The 25,585-nt window shown below is 36.6% G+C and overlaps 1 protein-coding gene across 3 annotated transcripts in view; it reads right to left on the reverse strand.

Annotated features, from left to right (window-relative positions):
• LOC128878118 (uncharacterized) overlaps positions 1–25,585 on the reverse strand; it is a 218,804-nt gene that overhangs the window by 23,095 nt on the left and 170,124 nt on the right. For all 3 annotated transcript variants that reach the window (XM_054126021.1, XM_054126020.1, XM_054126022.1), the window contains one exon: positions 22,888–23,001. In XM_054126021.1, the coding sequence (XP_053981996.1) occupies positions 22,888–22,957 (70 nt within the window). In that variant the 5' untranslated portion in view covers positions 22,958–23,001. The remainder of the gene's footprint in view (positions 1–22,887; positions 23,002–25,585) is intronic.

Here is a 25,585-nt window from a genome sequence, read left to right on the forward strand (position 1 = left end):
AGCGCGTAGCCTTCGCTACCGCGGCCGCTCGAACGGTCTACGCGCGCTCTGATTGGTCGGGGTTTTCTCTTAATATCTCCTTAACGAAGCCCCATCCGACATTTTTGCAAAGGAAATTGTTGTTCAGAATCGTCTCAGCTACCCTCCATTTCCGGCTCCTCCCCGACTTTTGGGACACCCTGTATTACTAGTGAAGTCTACGTTAACATCACCAGGCATCAACGAATCCCAAGTTTGAAAGATGTTTGTTTATAAACGTTTTGTTACGATATTGTTGAAAGTTTGATGTTTGTTTATAAACGCTTTGTTACGATGTTATAGGCAAATATTGAATGTAGTTTGAATAGGTGCGGATCACCAGATTTAAAGCTGAATAATAAGGAAGGTTGATTTTATGAATAATAATAAGATTGATTGTGTTTACTTTCCCCGCACGTACGAGATATTTCTTAACGTACGATGATCGTTAAGAATGACATCTATATTGACATCGATGTAATATAGAATGTATTACATTTTGAATTTCCTGATGATTTTGCTGCATCTCAGCAACTGAATTAGTAATTCGTTGAGTTAATTCTTCACGTGTACTTACTGCTACACTGTACACCTTCTCTTTTAGCGTTCTCCATAAAAAGAAGTCACATTCAATATTTATCTATAATACCGTAATAAAGTGTATATAAACAAACTTCGTATAACATTTTATTCTTGTTTTCACTTGTAGATCGTGTTCCTACTTGCCGGAAAAGTAAGGAACATCCTGTATAGTCGTTTCATTACAAATAAAGCAATACTTCTTCGCAAATGTGTCAATTTATGTATCTTATTAAATGTCGCCAGTAGAAAAGGACGTCTCAAATAATTAACCGTTGCGAAATTGTTTCAAATTTTTCCAAACTGAAATTAATTGTCTTTTTCGTATGCTTCTGAGTTTTCCTCAATGTTTACATTCCGCCGGAGATGTCGAATAATGTAAGATACAATCGTTAATCCATAATACACGATTAAACGAGTGGCGAGTAGTTCTTTGAAGTTTGAGTTGGTTGTACCTGAAATCGACACAGCAAATACCGTTAAATGGTGCGTGAATATTTACCAGTAGGCTTCCTTTGATCAAAACCGTGTTTTGCGATCGAATGGAGAATCCGTGCTTCCAGAAAGCCAACACGGCCGATCAAAGACTCAATAACATTCGAGTTTGGCCTTGCAACAGACTCGTGCGCAGCGAATGCATCATAGGAATTTCGGCCAATGCTGAGCCAAGCTTGATAAATCATCGCGTATTACGTGGCAGACGATGAATATATTCGCCCAAAACCAACTTTTTTTTTTTTACTTTGGTGCACGTGTCAGTCGTGGATAAATATTTTCTGTCATGAGACTGACATTGAACGATTTACCGCGACGGAGACATTGAAATCTGTCCGGGTTGCTTATTCTCAATTTTCCTTCGCTACATTTAACAATAACGTTTTAACTATCATAGATTTTATTTTCTACCGTGTTCACTTTTTTCTCTTTTATTAATAATTATTCTACGTACATATATAGATATACTTTCTTTGTTTTTATTTCTCTGTTTTTCTTCTCTTCTCTCATTCTTATTCTATATGATTTTACTGCAGTATGATATTGTTTCCAAGTTATATTTGCATAATTATTTGGACTTGTATACATTAATTTCCTTTTTTATTCTTTGTCTCCTTTCCGTCTGTCATTGAAATACTTCATTTCTGTTTAGGCAATATCGATGCGTTGAGAACGCATTATTAATATTAACATTATTATTATTCACGCTGGAGGTTCTAGGGTCTTCATACAGAAGAGATAAGTAGGTCTGTTAAACAATTTTTAGAAACTTCAGTTCGTGATCATCGATTCAAACGTTCGCCTTGCGTCTAGATTAGAGATCCCTACTTCACGTGTATCGAAATACCCGGGTACACAGGTAATTAATGGATCCGTATTTTAATCCGTGTATTTTTAATACACGTGTACCCGGGTACCGAAATACACGGGTACGCATACCTGGATTTACACGGGTACAATATCCAATTATTTTTATACACAAACTTAGTAGAATAAATAAGACAGAATTAATTTTTTAGTGTAGTTTGTAAAACTTTATTTACTAGTTAAAATAAAGATTCAAGTCACGGGTAACAATAGATAATTCGATGTATGCGCATACGTGTATTACGATGCACGTGTACGTACCTGGATATCCGTGTATTTAGATATCCGGGTGTCAGCGTATTTCGATACCCGGGTACGCGTGCATTAAAAATACCCGTGCTCTTAACTCCTAAATACACGGTACACGTGTTCCGTCTACCCGTGTATCTTAATACCCGTTCAAAATTGTGATCTCTAGTCTAGATGCAGTCCACAGTAGAAAATGGCGTTACTAGTCAGACAGCGCGTAGACACGTGCTCGTCGTTGACAGTAGAAAAGAACGTTACTAGTCAGACATCGCCTAGACACTGGCTCTTATTGTTAATCAGAAGTAATCATTGTCTCTGATTTTTGTGGCAATATTTTTTCGGTCAACTGTAAATAACATTTCTTTGTAATCAATAAACTGTACAGATCAACGAAAACTATCATATTTTACCGTTTTGTGCAATCATGTTCCACCTCAAGAAGATCAAAAGAAACAGTGGCAGTGAAATAGTAGACAAAAATTCACCAGAGGCTGATACGTCTATGATACGTCATTTACTAAGTGTCCCATTGAATTTTGTTTATCTTTTTTTACTGCTGCTTCTCTCTCCGATGCATCTATCTTCGCGGCTGCGTTTTGCATTCCGGCGGAAACCGCGCTATGCGCTACCAACCAGCGCATGAAAGAACCGGACAGCACGGTACATCAGACTGCGGGGATTTATTGCTAATTACTTTTCTATGCCCTCCTATTCGTCTCATCCTCCTGTCTCCGTCTACGTGAATTTATCGTCGTTACTTTTACCGCCCCTGCGACCGCGTACTAAATGTATGCGGACGTTCAAATAATCGCGATATGACACGAGAATGGGATTTATTATCTAGAATTTTTATACGCCATTGAGTAAACAATATCAACAAACTGAATCTATAACAATTATTACGACGGTAGTGAACTTTCAAATGATACCCGGAATCAACAACTGGAGTACTTGTACAAAATATCCAGCGTAGAGTAATACAGTCTTTAGCAAGCGATTTTATGTGCAAGTACATAATATACAAAATGTAACTACAAAATTTATGCGTGTAAATAATAACTATAAAAAAAAGTGGGAGATTCAGCCTATCCTCTAACAATTTTGTTGTACCTCCGCATGGGAAAAAGCTATGGCTTATCCCAGTTTGTAGAATCACCACGGATATTAACATATTCGTCGGATTCTGAACGCTATAACCCGAATACCTGTATTCGAAACACAACGCATAGCTGCATCTGGCGTTCGTCACAAGAGATGTCAAACGTTGTTCGGGTAATTCGCCGCGCATTGATTTTATAGGTAATTCCTGCGTCGCGAGTAGGACGAATTAATAATATAATCGTAGTTGCAATTCGAAGTATTCGACTGTGACGTCGAAACGGCGGTGAACCCATTTAGTGCTTCGCAAGCATCCGCTCTACTGATCCGTAAATTCGTCCAATTAATCGCGATTCTAACAGTAACGAACGACCTGGCTGGCCATAATTGCGATCCTCGCCGTCACACTTTGCTAATGGCAATAACATTACTCGTTTGCGGCGTAATTTATCGCTGGCCAACGCGACGTTCCAAACGATCGACGGATCTTCGACCAGTTGTTCTCGGAACGTGTCGAAAGTTTCTTCGGTTTGTATCTTTCGTGATCGCCGAACTGGTTTGGAGAAAATTCGGATAGATTGCCGCAGAACATTTCGAATCGCAGGTGTCCGTCACGATAGTTGAAATCGTCGAAAACTTGGAGAACTGTTCCTATTCCGCTTCTCTGCCTCGTAATAACGTCCCTGTTTAACTTGCTCGACTATGGACTGCACCTGTTTCACTTGTCTGACTATGTACTGCACCTGTTTCACTCGTCTGACCAGGGACAGTATATTCGACTCATTTGACTAGCATTGATCTATCTTCCCTTTGTCGTGGACGAAGACAATCTTGAATCTACTTGCAAGATTAGTTGCAACATCTGCTTCGATTGACTGACTATCGGTCACTCGATACCATTTGTCTGACATTTCAATATTTCACTAGCTCAAACGTGAGCAGTAATATTTCATTCGATTTATCGGGCATTGGTCTTGTTGCAATTCTTTGATCATCAACTATTCATATTTATTCGCCATCCACATTGCCATGCATAACTATAGGACCGCTCAAATTGCAGTCTTTGGTGGCAATATATAAAAAAAAAATCACATTTTTACTACACTTCAAAAATTAGGCAGCACTGGATACTACTGTAATGAGATAGTTATTGAGGATCTCCTTATCCGATAACTTTTACTTCACCCTATTGTGTGACATTTACACAACATCATTAAGTTGTTTAAAGTTATTAGCTTACAATGTTTAATTAATGTTCGTGTTATCAAACATAAATATATAGCGATATAAATTATATTTGAAAATTTCTTACCTTAAGAAGTAAAAGGAGGTATTCTTATTTACAAATTTTCACTTTTTAGTTCCATAACAATAAAAATACCCCATCCCATTTAACAAAACGCCAATAAGTGAATCTTGTAACCTTGGAATTTATAAGTTTCAAACAATTTGTTTATCATGATATCTTTTATCATAATGCCCTCTTTTAAATAAAACATTTTTGTCTTATGACATTTCTGCGTACTATCACAAGCAACGGAGGTACTTTAAGTACAAAGCTTAGGTGACTCACCTGGCATAAATTCAAGAGTACTAATTTCAAACGGAAATGGAATCGATCTTATCGAATACCGTGTCAGACTCATCACTGCCGATCGGAAATGGTCTCTATTTCATTGATCTGAACAATGGTTACATCTATTTCACTTGGCTACCAATATATCGTCCCTATCCCGCTTGTCTGATCGTTAACTGTTTCAGCTTCTTATAGATCCTAGAATATTCCTCTTCTACTGCCAGTGATATTTCATGTTTTACTTATTTGATCTTAGTCGGAGTGTGTTTGGTCTATCTCTCTGCCCGCGCACAATATGCGCGTCGCTGTCGAACCGAGCTTGTAATTTCCCGTGTAGATGCAAATTTTATGCAGTTCGGTAAGTCGCTTAAGTTCTGCGTCTGCATGTTAATTGGTTTGCTTTCTTAGGAAACTTCTCAACGTTATCCGGATCTTCGAAACTTTTTCGCTATCCGTGCTGTTTTTTTCTTCTTACCGGGGTCCATTTGAACGAATCAAATTAAAATTCTTAATTTAATTTAGAATGGAGACCCTTTTCTCGAAGATTCGAGATTTTTCCAATAACGTTGGATGCAGTCGTCGTAATCTATTTACCATATCTGTTCAACATTTTCGATCCACTGTGGTTATTTTTAAACCTACCGCTAAGGAATAATCTATGTTAAAAAATAGAAATTAGTGTGGACTAATAAGCAACAAAGTGTACGTTTAGATATGTCGAAATGTAAATAAAAGGTATTTGCAAAGAAGAATAATAGGGCGAAGACTGAGTAATAAATAAACACAAAGTTCACGTGTAACTAATTAGGATATTTGAAACAGCTATTTTACTTTTAATTAAAGCACTTATTTTACTAAGACGTATACTTCTTCTTACAGCAAGCCTCGTTACACGCAATCCGATTATAAACTTTTTACGCCAGCCTTTGTGCCACGCTATTAAAAAGCATGATCGCAAAAGAAACTTATATTTACTGTAAAGTAATGTTATACAGTACAAATAACACGATATTATAAGTAAGAAGCGAAATATGACCAATATCTTGAAACACCAAATAAAATATTCTCATTTTTCATTTCGAACATGTATCTGAAAATATTTCTATACATACGTGCATATGAAAAGAGATATTTTTATTGAAATATTGTATAAATTGTAATTAAATTTGGAGGTCATATTCTCAGGGCTATGCAAAACCGAACCAATTTTTTATATGAAATTACCATCCTTTAAGGATACGTTCTAGCGTAAATGGTCAATTTTCATGAGAATTAACAAAAGAAAAACTATAAAAAAATCTGTAAATATAGTTTTTAATAAAATTATAATAATATATGGTTTTATATATGTATGTATATGGTTAAATCTGATCAAAAGGGAAACTAAAGCCCAATCTCACTAAAGCAAACTTTGCAGACAAACAGCGTAACGTGATTCTAAACGTAACTCTATCGTTCTAATCCCATGAGCAACGGAAATTGTGAGTTTACATACACCCGAAAATGAGAGGATATACGATAGAATTTCCATATCAGGATCACTCCTTATATGGAAATACCCCAGGATCTTCTCTGTGAAAAAATCGCTCTAGAACATTCAATGTACCTGCAGGATGTACTTCATGGAGAGGTTTAACTGTATATTCCAAAGGGCAGATAAGAGGCAACGAATCCAAGCATCAAAGACGTTCGGAGAGACGAAAAAATTGTCTCCATACGTAATATTTTAATATCACGATTGACTATCATAAGCGAGTAAGTCACGCGCTATGACCAAAACAAATAATTGTTCGTAATTTCTAAAATATTAATTTTTCAACCCATGTTTATTAGTACCTTTCTCCTCCATTTGACGAGCACTATATTCCCTTGAAAGTGAATTGAAAGGTCATTGAAATACTTCATTTCTGTTTAGACAATATCGACGCGTTGAAAACGCATTCTTAATATTAATATTATTATTATTCACGCTGGAGGTTCTAGGATCTTCATAGAGAAGAGATAAGAAGCTCTGTTAAACAATTTTTAGAAACTTCAGTTCGTGAACATCGATTCAAACGTTCGCCTTGCGTCTAGACGCAGTCCATAGTAGAAAAGGACGTTACTAGTCAGACACCGCGTAGACACTTGCTCGTGGTCGACAGTAGAAAAGAACGTTACTAGTCAAACACCGCGTAGATACTGGCTCTTATTGTTAGTCAGAAATAATCATTGTCTGTGAGTTTAATATTTTTAGGTGTACAATACGAGAAAAGAATTGTTAAATTCTTTCATGATTGCATATTTTGCATACAGTCCGTCGCAACAAAATAATCCTTCGTCGCGAGTAATGGCGAGGTGATCAGCTGCGAAATAGTAACAAGATCTTTAGATATAAATATAAATATAAATATAATGTTACATTACGAGATTATAAAGAAAATCATAATAAAAAGAAATTGTTCTTTGTATGCTTCAATACGCTTTACATTCACACAATGTTTCATTTGAGTCAGAATTTGTGTTTCGAAAGCTTTTCTTGCTTGACGTTTTTTTCAAACATAGTTCAAGTACAAGCTTCTGCATTGATTGTTGTAATTGTTTTTGAATAATTTTTACATACCTATGCTCTGTCAATATGGCATTAGGTTGTCGTCGCCAAAATACCGTTTACATTGTTTTATTCGTAAGACTAATATTTTTCAAAGGTGTGTCAACTTACTTTCCGCGGCAACTGTACATATTTATTTAAAACACGAGGCATACGTAATATTTTCATATTATGATTGACTATCCTAAGCGAGTAAGTCACGCGCTATGACCAAAACAAATAATTGTTCGTAATTTCTAAAATATTAATTTTTCAACCCATATTTACTAGGGCCTTTTTCCTCCATTTGACAAGTACTATATTCCCTTGAAAGTTTTGAATCCTTTTGTAAATATCTTGTATAATAAATACCCGTAAAGCTAGCGTTAACGACTACTCGGTCCAAGGTTTGCGCGCGACGCATCGTAACGAAGCGCGAATCGAGGAAATCAGCCATGTCATCGGCGCATACGTCGCCAACTCGATGCAATTTCCATGCAATCAAATGGCAAACACTGCGCCGACGCCGAAGGCTGCGCTACGTCGGTGCGGACCGTTTCCGCGAGCCGTGTAGTACCATATGCAAATTGCGCGGCACGACCTAGCACGTCGTGCAGCGAAATCGAATCAATATTGCATTAGGAGGGCCGGATGCCACCGCGATCCGAGCACGGACCTCCGCTGCACTGAATAAATTATACCGAAGCGCAACGCCGCGCCGCTTCTGATAAAACGTGGCTCGCGCTGCTTCGCCAAACGGCCGCCCTCAAATTCGGAACATTGGGCGATGGCGTTTCGTCGAATATTTTAACCCCTATATACTCTATCCGACCAATTTGGTCCGTGATAAGTGGCGGTAGGACCAATTCGGTGAACAGAATTCAGGAGTCACAGGAAAAGTACTTCGAATGCTTCGTTTTTTAAATAATATACAAAAGGTATGAAATATATGCCTTTTTTTTTTTTTTTTTTTTAATGAAAGTTATGTTTGTAGGTTCGAGAAATGAATGTATTTCAGAGGGGAAAAAACCATATTAAGAAGCCAAGTATTAAGCGTTTCTTGGGACATTTTTTTTTTTAGATAGAAGAATTTATGTAATGTTTTTTTACCTTTGGGAATATTTTAAGTATTTAGATTTAGGTATACTTTTTTCGAACTTTGATCATTTAAAAATATGGTTATATAATATAGAAGAATTATAATAATAGTTAGAACGACAGCGACAAAATGATGTTTTAATAATCTGTTTGATTTTTTGATTTCGGATGATTTAATCTCAAGTTATCGTAAAAGAAGAGGACAAATTTCATGTGGCTATTACCAATGAAAAAAATGTTGCACATTAGTTTACATTAGTTAACATGTCAACTATTATGTATATAAAAACATTAATATTTTACAATTATTTGTTATATAAAATAAAGATTCTTAAAATAAATCTTTTTTTCTTGTGAGCGAACGATAACAATCCTTAAGGTGTGAACGAAATATATGTATTTGTAAGAGAGCAGATGATCATGTCCTAGGATAAAGTTCCCTCTGTTTGTTACAGGTATGCATCAATCATAATTATTGAATAGTCTGTAACCGTAATCGTTAATCACTAGCATTCATTACTTGGTAATCGTTAGCCTTAATCATTAATCACATTTCATTCCCCCACCCCATTATGTTATACGGTAAATTGGCACCATTAACAATGTATGTACCGATATGGTAAAATTTTCACTATCCGTTATTCCAATACTTTATCATCTGAATACTGTATTATTAATTAAAAAAACCTCAATTTTGTTGATATTAGAACAATGCAGAACAAATGTGTATGTAAATGTCTCATTATTCCTATCTAATGATGCAGATGATTTTCGGTAGAATAAGGTACAAAAAGTATATAATAGTTGCATTACAGATTGCACTGTAGAGTGTATAAGACATGTTGTTAGTAAACCTTTTCGAAATCTTCACCTAGTGAGATGTGCGTCATAAAGAGAGTGTAAATTTTACACAGTTAAAAATAAAATTATCCATGATAGAATCATGAAAAGTCATCTAAATATCTTAAGAAATATTGAACTTACAAAGAAATATTTCAAACAAAAATTGTGCATCTTTTTACGTAGAATATAATTCTGAAATAAAAAATACGAGTTTATGAAAAAAAAAGACAAAATGACTTCGAAATAACCTTGAAAACGGCCACGAATTAAAAAAGTAGTAAAGCCTTTTGACTCCCCACTCGAAACATTGAAGAACGTGTGTCAATTTATTTTGTTTAAATCACATGTCTGCGAGATTTTTTACAATCTCAACTTAAATAGAACACTCTGTATAATACTTTCAGCGTCAGTTGTTATTTATTAAAAGTAACCCAAATAAGAATTCAACGACTAGTAGAATACTGAAACGAAGCAAATAAATAAAATCGTAACGTCAATTATCGAAAACATTCAAAATAGGTATGAAATATCGAAGAGAACTCATTTCCACAGTCCGCTATATGATCATAATTCAAAAGCGAACGCCGAGTCCGAGATTGATTTTGTCGAGGGTAGCAGAGCGTAGCAAGTTATGGCGTTTGATATCGGCAGAAGCGATAGGTCAAGGGGTGAAATCAACCGAGATTCCTGAATAGTTTGAGGCGTGGATGCACATAATCCCAGATACTCGCATTATGAACGGATTCACGCCAGTTCGTGGACTTACTTCTCTATTCCTCCTTTGAATGGCTTCAATCCTGGCTTGATGTTATCATAGCGCTCTAGAATCGAGTGTCCTTGCTGTTTGCGTTTCCCTTTGACGCAATCCGACTAAACGAACCCCACGAAACCATCGTTTCAAACCCAGACCATTCAATTTGCTATCCGGCGCGTTACTATTACCGATGTCTTTTGGTTAGTAAATATTCGAATAATGTATTAGGTGTATGAGAAAGTTTTGCCGTTTGTAAATATGTGCACTTTAATTACCGATGACACAATTGTAACGGCGTTCGTTCACGAAATTTGACACGTAAATTTGTTTTCAACAATGCGATAATCATACCATAAAGAAGATTATTGTAGAAGATACATTTTGGAAAAAGTTCAGCATCAGCAGTAGCTGTAACTGTACGATAAATAAAATGAAAAAAATGTGTTGTATCAGGACGCTATAATAAATAACGTTTACATTGAAACTGTCAGATATTGGACATTTATGTTTATATTCGATAATAGATCGTTTATTCTGCTCTCGTATCGAAAGACCTTTCCGTCTTTCTGTGGACCTTCTGCACTCCACTGTTCGAATTTCGTTTGTAAATACAAACTAAATTAAACTAAATTAAACGAAAATTAAAGATATTTCAAGCTACCGGACGGTGAGCTACAGAATTTCGCAGTGGAAACACGGTTAACCAGGAAAAGAGAACAATCGAAGTTCAAGTTTCGCTCATATCGCCGGTTCCTTGATTTACAATCCGTGTAGGCGATCAGTTACGATCCAAAATCAGATTCCGTTCCACGGACAACCGTCGACGGGAACTCGACCAAGAATGAATGAAACCCGTTACGCTATTTGACACCGATCGAGACTATAGATTAGGCGATGAAATCAAGCGAGGTTCGTGAATGGTACGAATCCCGCCTCGGTTTGAGGGCAAATACACCGAGGGCCACTTGGCTGACGCTAAATAATTCATAGAACAGCTCCGAACGTCTATAGGGGAGACGGTGCAGTGCCAATAGCCATTGGACCGTTCATCACAGACTATTGATTGAGCTTCAGCTTTCCCTGCCCGATCCTTCTCGCTCCCCCAAGCCAACTTCCTGAAACCGAACTCAATCAGGCGACGTATGACATTTGCCAATCACAAACGGAAGCCCGGACTCCTGCCGGCCTCGTGGATACAGAGGAGACGTAGTTACACCGGCCCGATGAATAATTCACGGCGTCCTCGTTGTTGGTGTTACTCGTTTCACGGACCCGTCAAAAATACACTGCAACTCAACACGATGACGTTGTCTCGCCTCTCCTGGAGGCGCCGTTATTGGTTCTCTTCACTACCATTCACGCGTTGGAATTGCAAATGACGGAACACGACGAGAAACCCAGCGAGGAACAATATGTAAATGTATACTAATCCCCTGTAATAGGATACTTGCTAGACCCTACATAATTAACTCTATGCGATAGGATATTTGGTTAACCCTATATAATAGGGTATTTAGTACACCCTAACTAATAGGATATTCGGTCGACGTTGACAAGGGTATATACCATAAATTCGACCGTAAGATTTTAGTATATAGATATTGTTGAGAGATTTCTATAATATAATACGACGTGACACGTATTTTATTCTACACGAGCTTTGGATTTAAAACTGACTTTGTACGTCTGACTATATACTGATTCAGACTACTGTAAAGAGTAACATGTACAGAAGAGTAGACCTACCCTTGGCGAACATTTTTTCCTGAAATTTCTTTCGTCATACCTCCAAGATTGGTGACGAAAAATATTGTGCAAAGTTTCAAGTCGATCGAATAACAAAAAGTGGCTGAATTTTTTAAATTTAAATTATTAGGTTAAATATACAATATTATATACCGTTTAATTTGTCCTTTTTTTCTCTATATGAATTTGAAAAAAAAAATATACAGTTCCGTTTGAAAATATATCCATGACCTTGAAATCTCGAGAAAATGACCTTGAAGAAATGTTGTTCTCTCTTGTAGTGCATGTCTCCTGTTACTCCTGTCTCTCTTTTGTTACGAGACCGGCAGAATTAAGTAATTACTTAAATTTTGTACTTATTAGTCAACAAATAAACAATGTTTTTGTAATTTAATTATTCTGTTCTATTCAGTTTGAAAACCCCTATAGAGCGGTATTTTCATTTTTATTGTTACGATCAAATTCACTCTGAAATGTATTGTTTGTCAAAAATACAGGCTTCCGTGCCAACATATTTTTCGCGGTTAGTATATGTGTAATACAAAAATTGTTCAATTAAATATCATCCAGACGCATATCTTCCATTTATGTCTCTAACCGTGAGCATTAATAAAAAGCACGTAGAACTCCGTGTCCCGATTTCACATGGCGTTTGCGAAGTTTACGTCGACGGTCGACGGGAACATACGATCTCAGACCGTTTTTGCGAAATGCGCGAAAACAAGACGAGACTCAAGTGTATTCATCCTCCTTCGCTTTCACGTGCTACCCTTCCGCGGAGCACGTTGAATAAACGCTTCCGTATTCAGACTCGAAGGCTCGTCGTTATTTGAGTGCATACCATAAATCTCTGTCGGTAATAAAGCCAGGACTGACGTAATAAGCTCTTAACGGTGCAATTGTACTCTGCGTGCCGGATCTTTTATTAACGAGGTCAACTTTCCCGCCCTTTTTCCTCCAACTGACGCACTTCGTTTCTCTATTCGTTGACGTAGTCTAAAGAGCAATAACGTCGGAGAATAGATGCCTTCCGTTTTAAAACGTCGAAAAATCGGATACATGTCATATCAGTTGTAGTTTGTTAAAAAAACTAAATTCTGAAGACATCTAGGTGTTGGTACGAAGAAGTTAAATAAATTGATTTTCAGTTATTTGCTCGTAAATGATTCTCTACTAAATATAGAGTCCGATAAAATTAAGAATTTCTATGACTTTTTTATATTCTCTAAGGGATCTAATAGTTTTTGCATTGTAATTAAACTACGGTTTATATACAGCGAAAACTGACGCAATTTCTGCCCCAAGTAGAATGCGAAACGGATGATATGATCCAAATCGTTGATTAAAAGTGTCAGATTACTCCTTTCGAGATTTTTTTTCGCTCTGTCGACCGCTGATCGAGGCAAAAAGTCGGCTATCCCATTCGATACCGTTTCAACCGCGCCCAAAAACCTGGTTATCCCGCGGGAGTCGACCTCGGCTGGGATCCTAACGCGAGATTTCCATTTTCCGGCGATAAATCAAAATGTCGTCGATTCGACCGAACCGCCAGACGACTTTTTACCCAACGTGACTCTGCTTCCTATGAACCACTCGCGGACTGTCTTTTCAGTGCGTGGAAAGGTAAATAACGATCGTTTGAAAGAGCCCCGGCGCCAGGGGCGACATTAAAAATCTCAGTCTTAAAAAGTTTCGAACCCCAGGCGAACGTATTCCTCTCCTCCTTCTGTTCGCTTTCCCTCCTTTTCGCCGAGTCCCTGACCGCTTCGTCGGCCGCAGGGAAGAACGAAAACTTGGGTAATTACGCAGGATTAAACTCCTTAAAATTTATAAGGAGAGAGGGGACCACTTTGACACAACGAAAGAGGATGGTAAATCAGGGAGAAGGGCGCAGCTTTCCGCGGATATTTGTTGCCTCGTTTAAAAGCTACGGAAGCCGGGTTAGTACTAATCGAAAAACTAATTGCAGAATGTTGGCGGTGGAAAGCGAGCAGTCGTCTTGAGGAAGATAGTTGGAGATGCGAATGAGGTTCCGAATGTAAGACGGGTCCAACAAGGTGGTGTTCTGGTTTAATTATCCAAAAGATAATCGGTTTTTAAAAATTTATTTTGCGGAAATGGAAATGAATATTAAAAATTAATTTATGATACAACCATTTACTTGTATTTCTTTCATTGAAAATTCCTTTGCGAGATATATTGAAATATCGATCTTAATTATACGTGGTTTCTGCAACTGTACAAGTTTTCCTTCAAATTACGTATCTCGAACTAAACAGGATAATGAATTCCTAGATATAAAATCGGATTTTCACGCTTTTTCTTTAAATTCAATGTTCTCATAAAAATGATAACTTTTATTTATTAATAATTAAAAATTAATAATTTTTGAATGATCTTCTATGACGTTCCTACTTGGAACGTTCTATCAGAGTGTGTACAAGAAATTATATTATTCTATTTAAAAAAAAAACGAGGTCGACCTTCATATCTCCTCCACGCTTTCACCGAAGAAAGAGTTATTGGCACCACGTTACGTGCCCTTCGAAATCAAACAACTCTTGTGCGACACTTTTTTTTTATTGCTAAAAGTAAGAGAATTATTCAAGTGGCCTATTTTAAATGCCTTACCCTGTATAAACGGTAACGGGAGAATAAAAGTGAACCGTCGACGCCTAGGCAGCACGCTTTAATATGTAACCCAGTCGAACCGCTCGCGGAATTTTCGAGTCGCATCTCATGAAAGAAACATCGAAAAAGCCCATAAAGTATGAAGCAGTGTTTTCGCGTGTCCTAATTAATAATACAACGTCAGAGGGATACCGTATTTTTTAAACGAAGCGGCAATCAGAAATTATTGATTAATACCGCTGAAACTTTCGGTGTATGGAAAATCCCTGGCAAACGAGAGAGAGAGTTTGCGCCAGTTTCCGTGGGCTGTATCAATAAAGAATATCGATACGGCGCACGGTGATCGGAAATCCCCAAAAGCTGGCCGAACGGCAGATCTCGTTATTTATTTCTGTATACATATAATATATATGTACGTATGGAAGATTTTCCGATCAAGAAACGCGAATGTTATTTCCGTTTGAAAATTTTGTTATAAATTTTTATCAAATGTTTCGCAAATTTACAGATTTTAATGATTTCTATTAATTTGGAGAATATTTATAGATTTATAAATCTTTTATTTATTTAGAAGACATTCATACATGTATCCGTTTCATTTTTTTATTGCGGTTGAAGCGTTTTCAGAATGCATTCTGTATTTGAAATTAAATATTCATGAAACTCCTTGCGAATTAATCAATTTATCTCCATTTTTATGAAACGTTCATATATATTAGGTGTAGAAATTATTTCTCTAGTTAATAACTCTAAATTAATAACTTTAGTTTAAGTAGACATATTTTCTGATCGTTTTGTTACATTAGTGTACTAACCTTATGAGTTCTCAGCATAATCTCCATTACAATGAATTCATATATCTACTATGAAAGACTCAAGCTGATGGCCATTACAATATACGACAATGTTTGACAATGTACATGTATGTATGTGTGCAAAGTGATCAAATTTCGTCTTTTATCATTCTTCCAACAGATTATAAGTTTATTTAAAAATTAAAATACGTAGAAATTACTGATGTGCTTTTACATTCGGTCGTTTATGGTTATAGTTTAAATAGAAATGTTTACTCGCTAATTTGTTCTTATAGTTATATGTGCTCAGCTGGAATGTGTGACTGAAGAAAGATCAAAAGTTGTATATTTTCTTTATAAATAAATAAAAGTTTTATTTATAAATTAATGGTAAATTTACTTTAGAAGGGCACAGAATTAATTTCTACCTACACCTAATATTTATAACAACGATAAACATGTATATAACTATACATAAATACATAAATGGGTTCAGATGATAGATTTCTAAGCAACACCTGAAGTATCTAGGATCCTGTAAAATTTATAGAAGAGTTTTCGTCAATTTTTATAAGCACTAAATACACACATTCTCATTTCAAATGTGCTTAAATTTCAAATTCATTCGAACGAGTCCATCTCTGTAACGGTGCAGTTCGATGAATAAAATACGCGATTGTTCGAATTCACGCGTTTTCGATACGTGGATTGCGCCGAAAAGTTGGAACAATCGATGATCGACGACCAATACGGCACAGTCGACGATAATACGGTGCCTAGTGCGCCAGGCGATACAAGCTGTCCCTTTCAATATTTATTCGGCCAACCAGTGAGCATCGTTAATACCTCTCGACCATAATTTATCGGTAATAACTGAGGAATCCGATTACCGTTGTATAGTTCGCCGTGCGCGTTCCTCCTTTCCGGGTATTATCCTATATTGGTTACAGACGTATAATGAACCGCTCGATCCAATTACGTTCTAGCGCGTGTACAGCGAAGATTCGATTCAGATCGAGCAAATATTTGTAACCACGGAGAACTGACTCGTTTTGTAGGTCAGGGAACAATGGCGTTAAGGTAGCAAGAACGAATGATAATTACCTTCGATAATCGTCCATTAATCTCTGTTAGGAATATTAACCAAGACACGCGAGATGGTCACTGACCATTAGGAGCTCGATAGTTGGACCTGTGAAATTCGAGATGAGGAACTAGGTTGTACAACACACTTACGAATATTAGGTAACCCGAATATTAAGATTTTTTTTTTCAGGGAATCCTGAACGTTTAGACTAGCGCGAACCCCTAGATACACCCATTTGGCTTTTCACCGTGATTTCTCCGATTGTATTAGACACAGCTTAATAAAATTTAGCTTATTACTTTTGTTGTACTTTAAGCTTTAATTTAAGCTTAGTTGCACCAAAACAAATGTTAACTTGTGGTGGCTTTGGAAAGATACCGAAAAAAGGGTACAAAAATTACAGTTTCCTTGTACAAAATGTTCCAAAAAACCATTAAAGATAAGTTTTTCAATTTTTTTTATATAAAATAGTTTTGGTCGTTTTATCTTTTTGTCTAAAGTTGAAAAAAAATATGAAAAATCATATGCGCATGACAAACAAAGTCACTTTTTAGTCCTTTCATTTTTTTTACAACTGTAGTTAAACCAATCAAATTTTCAACTTCTAACTTCACTAAGTTGTATTTTAAACATCGATAAACAAATTAAAAAAAGAAAAATGACGATCGGATAAGTGGTTTTTTAGAAAAGATTCGTTACGATTCTTTCACGTAATTTACACTTATACGACGTTTCATGCATATACATTTAAAAAATGAATTACACGATAACAAGTGAAGTATTATTCGGAGTGCAGCGATGTGCACATGTAAAATACATGTACAAGGCAAAATTAATTCCAAACCGCGTTATACATGTATTTTGCATGATTAGAATGAGCGATGGTTAATTATAATGTGGTGTTCAACGAGAGAAATCATCGAAATTAGATTAAACGTGAGTGATGGTGAATTTTGTCAATAAAACAAAACAATTGTATAGCTATAATCACTTATCCCTAAAAAGTGTAAGAAACCACCAACTTTCTATTGCAATCATGTTGTTATACCTAACCTAATTTTAAAGATATATTAATAAATAAGGAAACACATATGAGGGTTGTTTTCTCTCTGGAGAATCGAATTGGGGTCGATAACAAAAATAGCTCGAAACTTTTCTTAGGATTCCCAACAAATATACACAATTCAGAAAAAAAACCGGAAATTTCGGTTTACCGAAATACTCTTGTAAGATTTGTTACTTTCGACCCTATAAATTCGGAGCGATTCGACGCGCCTTCACATTTTTCTAAAGATGACGCGATATCTTTTGCAAAGATTGCCAATACCTTCCGTAATTTTTGACAGGAGATCGGGACACCGATGCAGTGTCCGCATCGACGATGCAGTCTCCGACACCGATCGAACTTGCTTTGCCAAGGATCCCAGGAAAGGGAAATGACAAGATCGAAAGGGGCGATGGGGTGAAGGTTCAGGCTATTTCAGGAAGCCGTAGTGATTACGCTTCGGTCGCCAATGAGAGCTTATCTCGCCGCCTTGTAAAGAACTGTCTATATATACGTAGCCATTACTGGCTGCGCGTGGAGCAACCCCCTTGCCTTGTACCTTGCCCCCCTCGGCCAGGCTCCGCGACTAAACTCCGTCAACCTCGGTAAGTTATTACGTCGTGAAAATAAGGAGAAAATTGGAAAGCGGTTTAGCCGTGAAAGTGGTGTCAATTACTGTCGGTGTTCTCGATACCGGCTAAGGTTCCTACCCATCTCAGGATGTCTCGACGTCGCGATCAGAGGACCTAACCTGATTTAGGACCTCGAGATGCAAGGAACAGCCAATATACTCATATAAATAACAAATTTCGAACGACCAGTTAAAAATCAACAATTTTCGAATCTAATATTTGCTCAACGAAATATACAATCTGAACTAACTGTGTTTGGTGTTCCGTTTAAATCGGAATGGTTGAATATCTCATGAGGGGATGATGTCATCAAAAAATGTTTTTACAGAAATCATTTGGTTTAAACGGACAAATTTGATATCGGAAATAATTTTATCGTAATGACAGTGGAGAAAATTTAAGAAATAAATTAATTTTTTTTAATAGAAACTCATTATTTTTGTTTATAATAAGATAGGATTTCTTTGACCAAATTCATCAACCTATAGTACGTAGTCCTTTATTTTAATGTACTTATAAAAGTTATTTCACGTTCGTACATCTAAAAATGTTAAACTCGCAGTCAATGATTACTTCTAACTACGAGCAAGTGTCTACGCGATGTCTGACTAGTAACGTCCTTTTCTACTGTGGACTGCATCTAGACATTCTAGACGCAAGGCGAACGTTTGAATCGATGATCACGAATTGAAGTTTCTAAAAATTGTTTAACAGACCTTCTTATCTCTTCTGTATGAAGATCCTAGAACCTCCAGTGTGAATAATAATAATATTAATATTAATAATGCGTTTTTAACGCATCGATATTGTCTAAACTGAAATGAAGTATTTAAATGACAGACGGAAAGGAGACAAAGAATAAAAAAGGAAATTAATGTATACAAGTCCAAATAATTATGCAAATATAACTTGGAAACAATATCATATTGCAGTAAAATCATATAGAATAATAATGAGAGAAGAGAAGAAAAACAGAGAAATAAAAACAAAGAAAGTATACCTATATATGTACGTAAAATAATTATTATGATAAAAAACAGACAAAAGTGAACACGGTAGAAAATAAAACCTATGATAGTAAATCGTTAATGTTAAATGTACCAGAAGAAAATCGAGGATAAGCAACGAAGACAGATTTCAATGTCCCCGTCGCGTTGCGTTAAATCGTTCAGTCATTCTCGTGACAGATAATATTTATCCACGTCTGAGGCAACCATCAATAATGTAAGTTAGGCCTCTATAACAAGTTTTAGAAACTTCTCAACTTACTAAATATATTTGTATTGAGCAGCTCGCAAGACCGACACGAACTAAGAACATTGATGACAATGAATTTACTTTCAAGGTCTTCAGCCATTCACAAATAAATAGAATAGTGACTAAATAATAGGGATGGGACTATTCGAATAATCGAATATCATAATATCCGGATAACGACGTCCCATTTTCATATCGATTTCATGGTTAAATTGATTTTTAATCACAGAGTCGCAAGTCTTTGTAAAAAATAGTATTTCTCAATTCACTAGGGATACAAATTGTTCTGTGATAAAATCCATCTATACTCGTTTCATGCTGAGGTATATTAATTTTTTATATCTAGATATCCTGATATCGATATAATATTCGGTTATCTGAATTTTGTATTCAGTTATACGGATATTTGAATGCCCAGGTTATTCGGATAGTACAAAAATCCAGATGAAATTCTCAACCCTCCTAAATATCCCGGAAAGCTGTTCTTTGACAGTAGCTACGGTCATTAGTGTCGCGAATCCAGTCATTCCAGTGTTTTAACAATTTTTGTACAAATAGTGACGAAACGAATTTGCTAACTATATCGGGGAACATTGACGCGACGACAATGAAGCCGACAACGCAGAAGAAAATGGAACCTGCGCGTTCGTCACGGTGATGAAAGGGCACCCGTCCCACAGCTGACACGCCGCGGAGTCAAATCGTCAATCATCGCGGGACACCGACTTTATTGAGATAAAAAGAGCCACCCATTGGCTCTGTTGCGGATAGGCCTGGCGGTAATGATGCTTTCAGGAAGAGGGAAATCCGGTCATCGATCGAATCTCCTTCCCGTCAACCTTCCGGTTCGGTTTTGTCGTCGGCGCGCGAATAAAGGAACCAACGCGAGGCCGCGCGAAACCAGAACGATTTCAGGTGTCGCATTCGCTGTGATCGATGAACTCCATCAATAATTTGCTGTTCGCCACCTGCGAATGGACGTGGACGCCGATGAAAGGGCAGAGAACGATGGAAGGGTTGGCGACCGCCGATAGAGGACGAGGTAATCGCAGAAATGTCTGCGTGGAATATCGGCACCTGTTGTCCCTTGAACTGACCAAACGTCATTTACAGGGATCGTGTCTTCCCCCGACGTTCGACAATCGCGGTTTGCGCTCGATTGATCGTCAATTTCGATTGGTCGATGTTCCCTTTCCACTTGCCGAGAGTTTTCACTCGATAAATGAATAGCGAGCTTTGATTTATGTATCATGTATCGTTTGTTACCATTATATTTTAATCATCTTAGATTATTATACCCGAAGATGACCAGAGGATTGCCAGAATTTGGTCAAAAACATTTCTATAAAATATCGTTACGAGCACCGTGTATACGTACTGGATAATCATGGGCTGCCGTGACACTTCGAAGATTTAGAAGACGGAATTTCGTTTTGGATCGATTAACACGATTCGTAAAACTTTGGTCGGACTGCATGGATAGCAGTCAGTAGTATAGTATAATTCTCAATTCGTTATATTAAGTAGTTTTCAATTCTTTATATTAAGTAGTTTTCAATTCTTTATATTTAAAGCTGTTGTTAATTGATATGAATGAAGAGGGAGAGACACCACGACGGAGTAATAATATCTTGAAAATGACAATATCTTGTTTGACCAAAGCAATTTAATTAAAATTCACGTATGTATCTTACCGTTACGTATTCATTAATTTTTATTATAAGAAGGAACCGCGAACGAATAAACCATGCGAGTATTGTAATTTCAGCTTTCTTTCAAACTGGAAATATCTCCACAACTAACAATTTTATCGACAAAGCATTCAATTTCCGTTGAATTCGGTTTGTTGAAAGTAGTGAACATTCGACGAAAAGAAAATTGCTCGCGCATGCCATGAAATTTGGTAAACGCGTCGCGTGATCGTTACGGGAATGGTTTTGTGTAAACGTACGCAAACAGTGGCCCCGAATCACAGTGAAAACAGAAATAAGAAACATGTCTGATAAAACGTACCGTGTTGAATAATACTGAAAATATTCGAGCGAAGAAGCAGGTTTTCAGGGTCTCAAGGAGCACCCTATTTTTGCATTCAGATGTGTACTTGGACTAAAGTTTAATTACGAAACGGGAACTAGGTTAATCACTCGCGATTCAGGGGTTTTAAATGAGAAGCATTTCTCTTGTTGTCGATTCCAAACGTCCAACAATATCAGACCACTTGCGAATCTTTTGAAACGAATAACGTACAATAGGACTGGCACTGAAATTTGCGTATAGATTAAAAATGAAAACATACCATAATTCTAATCCTTTGCCCTCTTTATTTCATAACATTTCTCTAATGTTTCGAGTTGTATAGACTAGCATTCGCTACAATGCATTCTGTGAAAATACTGAAACTATTATATGAAAAACAAGTTCAATTATTTTGTAAACAGTGAACACTACGTGTATACAACGAATTTATGAATAAAAAATTGTTAATGAAAATGAAAGCCACTCAATTTTATTTATAAAACATACATTCTTTTAATACATATATGTATGTATATCATATATAACTTTTCATATATAAAAAACTTTGAAACAAAAATTTAATTGGCTTCAAAAAGAGTACTAAAAAAAATTTATTAATTTTCTAATACAAAAATTTCGAATAACTGCAAATCCAATATAATATTTCAATTATATTATTCATGTAACTGATGAAAAAAATTGTTTAACTTTCTTTAGTTCTGTTTTTAATGGGTAATTTTTGAAAACAATTATTTTATTTTGTACTTTTTAGTTATTTGAGAAAATTTTTGCTATTTTCCAAAGTACGTAACTGCTCCTTTTTGAAATCGATTCAAAATATACATAGTTTCACTTTTCGATCTAACTTTCTTAACTTACATTTTTCTAACTTCTTAACTTACGTTTTATTTTCACTCTATTTTCAAAGACCAAATATCGAAGCCCAAATAACCACGAAAGATTGTAAACGTTTTGAAAGTATGGTACATTACGAAGTCGAAAGTTCTCCGACTAAAGAAGCTCGAGTAGCAACGATAGACAATCATTTCCTAGAAACGAACGACGCTCGTTCTCAGCACCTCGAAATTTCCACGACCGAATACGTGGAATAAATCCAGAGTATCAAGGTCCCCTTGCTGTACAGTATTTTCCCGGTTTTCATTATTTATCGTGAAAATTTACGACGGGCCTCGAACTTCGCGAGACGCGAGCCATTCGCCAACCTAATTCGTACGCTGGATTTAGCGAGGACACTCGTCTCCATTTAAAGTTTATGATGAACACCAGCTCGATATTTCAGTTTGAACCGACTGCGACTGGTCATTCTCGGAGGGGGGGGGGGGGGGATTAAAACGTTCGCTGTGAAATTTCGGTTTTCGAAGGAAGTCCTCTTTATGCATGCGAGCGCGCGTGCGCAAGACCGCTCGCTATCGTTATTTATTTAGCCAGCTTATGAGCTTTCAGCGTTAGATTCAGCGATCCACCTAAATCACTATTTAAACTTTGTGATAAACCGCTGCCCCGGGTACTAACCTGTGGGCGTACATGGTGTTCTCGCTGCTTCCACGAGGTCCTCGCGACTTCCGGGCGGCGCTTCCAGCATTGTTCCGCTGCCGGAGAATTTCTTCACGCACAGCAGGCTCAACGCTGGAACGAGAAAAGGGAACCTTGTTGATACAAATTGAAAACTTGTTGTTTCTCTTGTGCTTAGAGTATGCAGGATGAAATTAACCCTTTGAGTGGCAAGGAGCGTTACATCGCTCCTCCATGCACTTGCAAAAAGGGCCAAGAGCGATATATCGCTGCTCAAAGCTGTACGTGCTGTAACTCATTAAAAAATCAATTTTGCTTTACGAAAATAATGCCAATGTCTAATGCACATAGATTTATTTGTGCACTTCAATTTTATTTCAAATCCGCAATGCGTATAATATATTAGAGGAACCAGAAAGTAATGTCGTTTCTTTTACATTAAATTCAAATAAATAAATTTATAATATGTTTTTATTTTTAATCAATTATGTAATCGCCCTCGTTATCAACAACCTTGACATGCCTAAAAACAAGAGCTTATGAATTAGAAAATTTCTATGTTTCTCAATTACGAAAATTCATTTGTGTCGTACAAGATAAACCACCGAAAAAGACATGGTAAATTAAAACTTTTTGTGCCTAATACTTTACGAGACAACAATTCGCAAATATTACATATTTTCTGATCCAGCAAAGCAGGAACTCTTCTTAAGCTTTGGATTACAACGAATTAGTTGCACTGTTCTTTCCTTACATTCGTCGACCTCGTTATGTTCGCGGTATTACCAGCGGATTAGATTTACCCTTTACGATAAGAGACATACTCCAAAGTAAGAAACTTTTCCACTCGCAATAATCCGGCTTCTGTGATAAGCCGCCGAGTAATTATTAAGGAAGCTCAAACGGGTATACAAAGGGAATTCTCGATTGGATGACCTTCTGTGACCGCGGCATAATTAAGATCTCGACGCTATAGGGAGCGCGGGGCGTTTTTAGTGAGGGTAACTGGCTTACCGTCCCACGCAACTTTCACAAGAAACTCGAACAACTAGTTTACATATTTATAGGAACAGTCGGTCTCTCGAGAATTCAACAACTATCTTAAAATTCAGTCCCACTTTGAGGAGGGCTGAAAGAGATCGCTTGATCGATATTCGTTATGCAGGATTCTTGAGGAAAGGGGAGGTTAAGTTTCGATTGATGCGCGTTGTTGGCAATACACATTATATTATTGTATTTAAACTGATATTACACTTCCGAAATACACTTTCTAACGCTCTGGTACACACCTCACTCGCCCGCCGAACTTTCACGTCTTAAATATTCTTTCACCCCCTTGCATTAGTCTCGCTTGTACTCTGTCTCTCGCATCTATGGTTTACTCTCGTACAAAAACTTATACTTTCCTATGGCCCAGTTGTAAAATTAAACTGATCAATTAAATAACTGGCCTTAAATAGACTTTTTTCAATTGCATGCAATAATATTTCACACAATACTAAATTCAATAATACATGAAACAATCATGTATAATTTTTATATTGTATATAAGAATTTCATTAAAAAAAACATTTGTATCAATCCAACAATCATAATGAGTATCTCGGACAACTGTATGGAAATGGTAAAAACGATTTCAAGAAGGTCAGGAATCGTTAGGTGATGATCACAGGAGTAGTACTCCCTGAACAAGTAGCAGCGACAGATATGTGCAACGTGTTCGTGACCTTCTTGTTAAAGATCGCCGTGTGACCTCCAGGATGATAGTGGAGGAGTTGAATATCAGTAGGCCACCAGTACTGGCTTTATTACACGACGAATACGTGGAAGTATTCGAAGAGTCAGACCAGATTTGTACCGAAGTAATTTGTTGTCATAACTTATTAAAGAAACAGTATGTTGAAATACTTTATTTATGCAAAATGATAAAACGCGAAAACAATCACTGCGAGCTCGCTTCATCGCGCTTGCTCACACGCGCTTCGTTAATACTGAATGTAAATTGAATGTAAGAGTATTTCATATGATACTAAACTGAATGATGCATGAAACAACTGTATATAATCCATATATTATACAGAATATAATACAGTATATAAGAACTGTATACAATAGCTTGAAAACAAAACCTGATTTAGTGTTAACAATTGCCATTGACCCTAGACACTTTAGACCCCATTCGGGTGACACCGCCAAAAACAGGATAACAATGTTCCTTGATTGACCATTCTGTAATTGTAGTAAATAAAGTATAACGAGAATGTACACAAAAATCTTGGAGAACCGGTTCTACCTAAACTATTCTAAAGGAACGCTTCAGAAGGCCATTCATATTGTTTGAATCAATTATATAATTGCTACTCTAAACAAAATGCACACCTTTGATCTACCAAGAGAAACGGTAACAGATAAACTTGTAATTCTTATTCTTAAACTTAAGACAACAATATCGATATATTCATTTTTCGTTTAAATATGTCTAATTTTCCTATAGTATAGCTTTAAGTGAAAAATTGTTGCAAGTAACACCATTTGTCGGTATTAAAAAATAAAAGTCTAAAGCCTCTAACAAAGATCCCTTTAATCAATTCATCTCCGAAATTTCCTCCGTTACCGACTAATTCAGCAGCGCAAATGAAAACAAAACGTTGAACGATACATTCACGGGATACTCGATGGGTAAACGTGGACTAAGTTC

Source organism: Hylaeus volcanicus, chromosome 6 (genome assembly GCF_026283585.1).
Source record: "Hylaeus volcanicus isolate JK05 chromosome 6, UHH_iyHylVolc1.0_haploid, whole genome shotgun sequence".
In the NCBI taxonomy this organism is placed as follows: domain Eukaryota; kingdom Metazoa; phylum Arthropoda; class Insecta; order Hymenoptera; family Colletidae; genus Hylaeus; species Hylaeus volcanicus.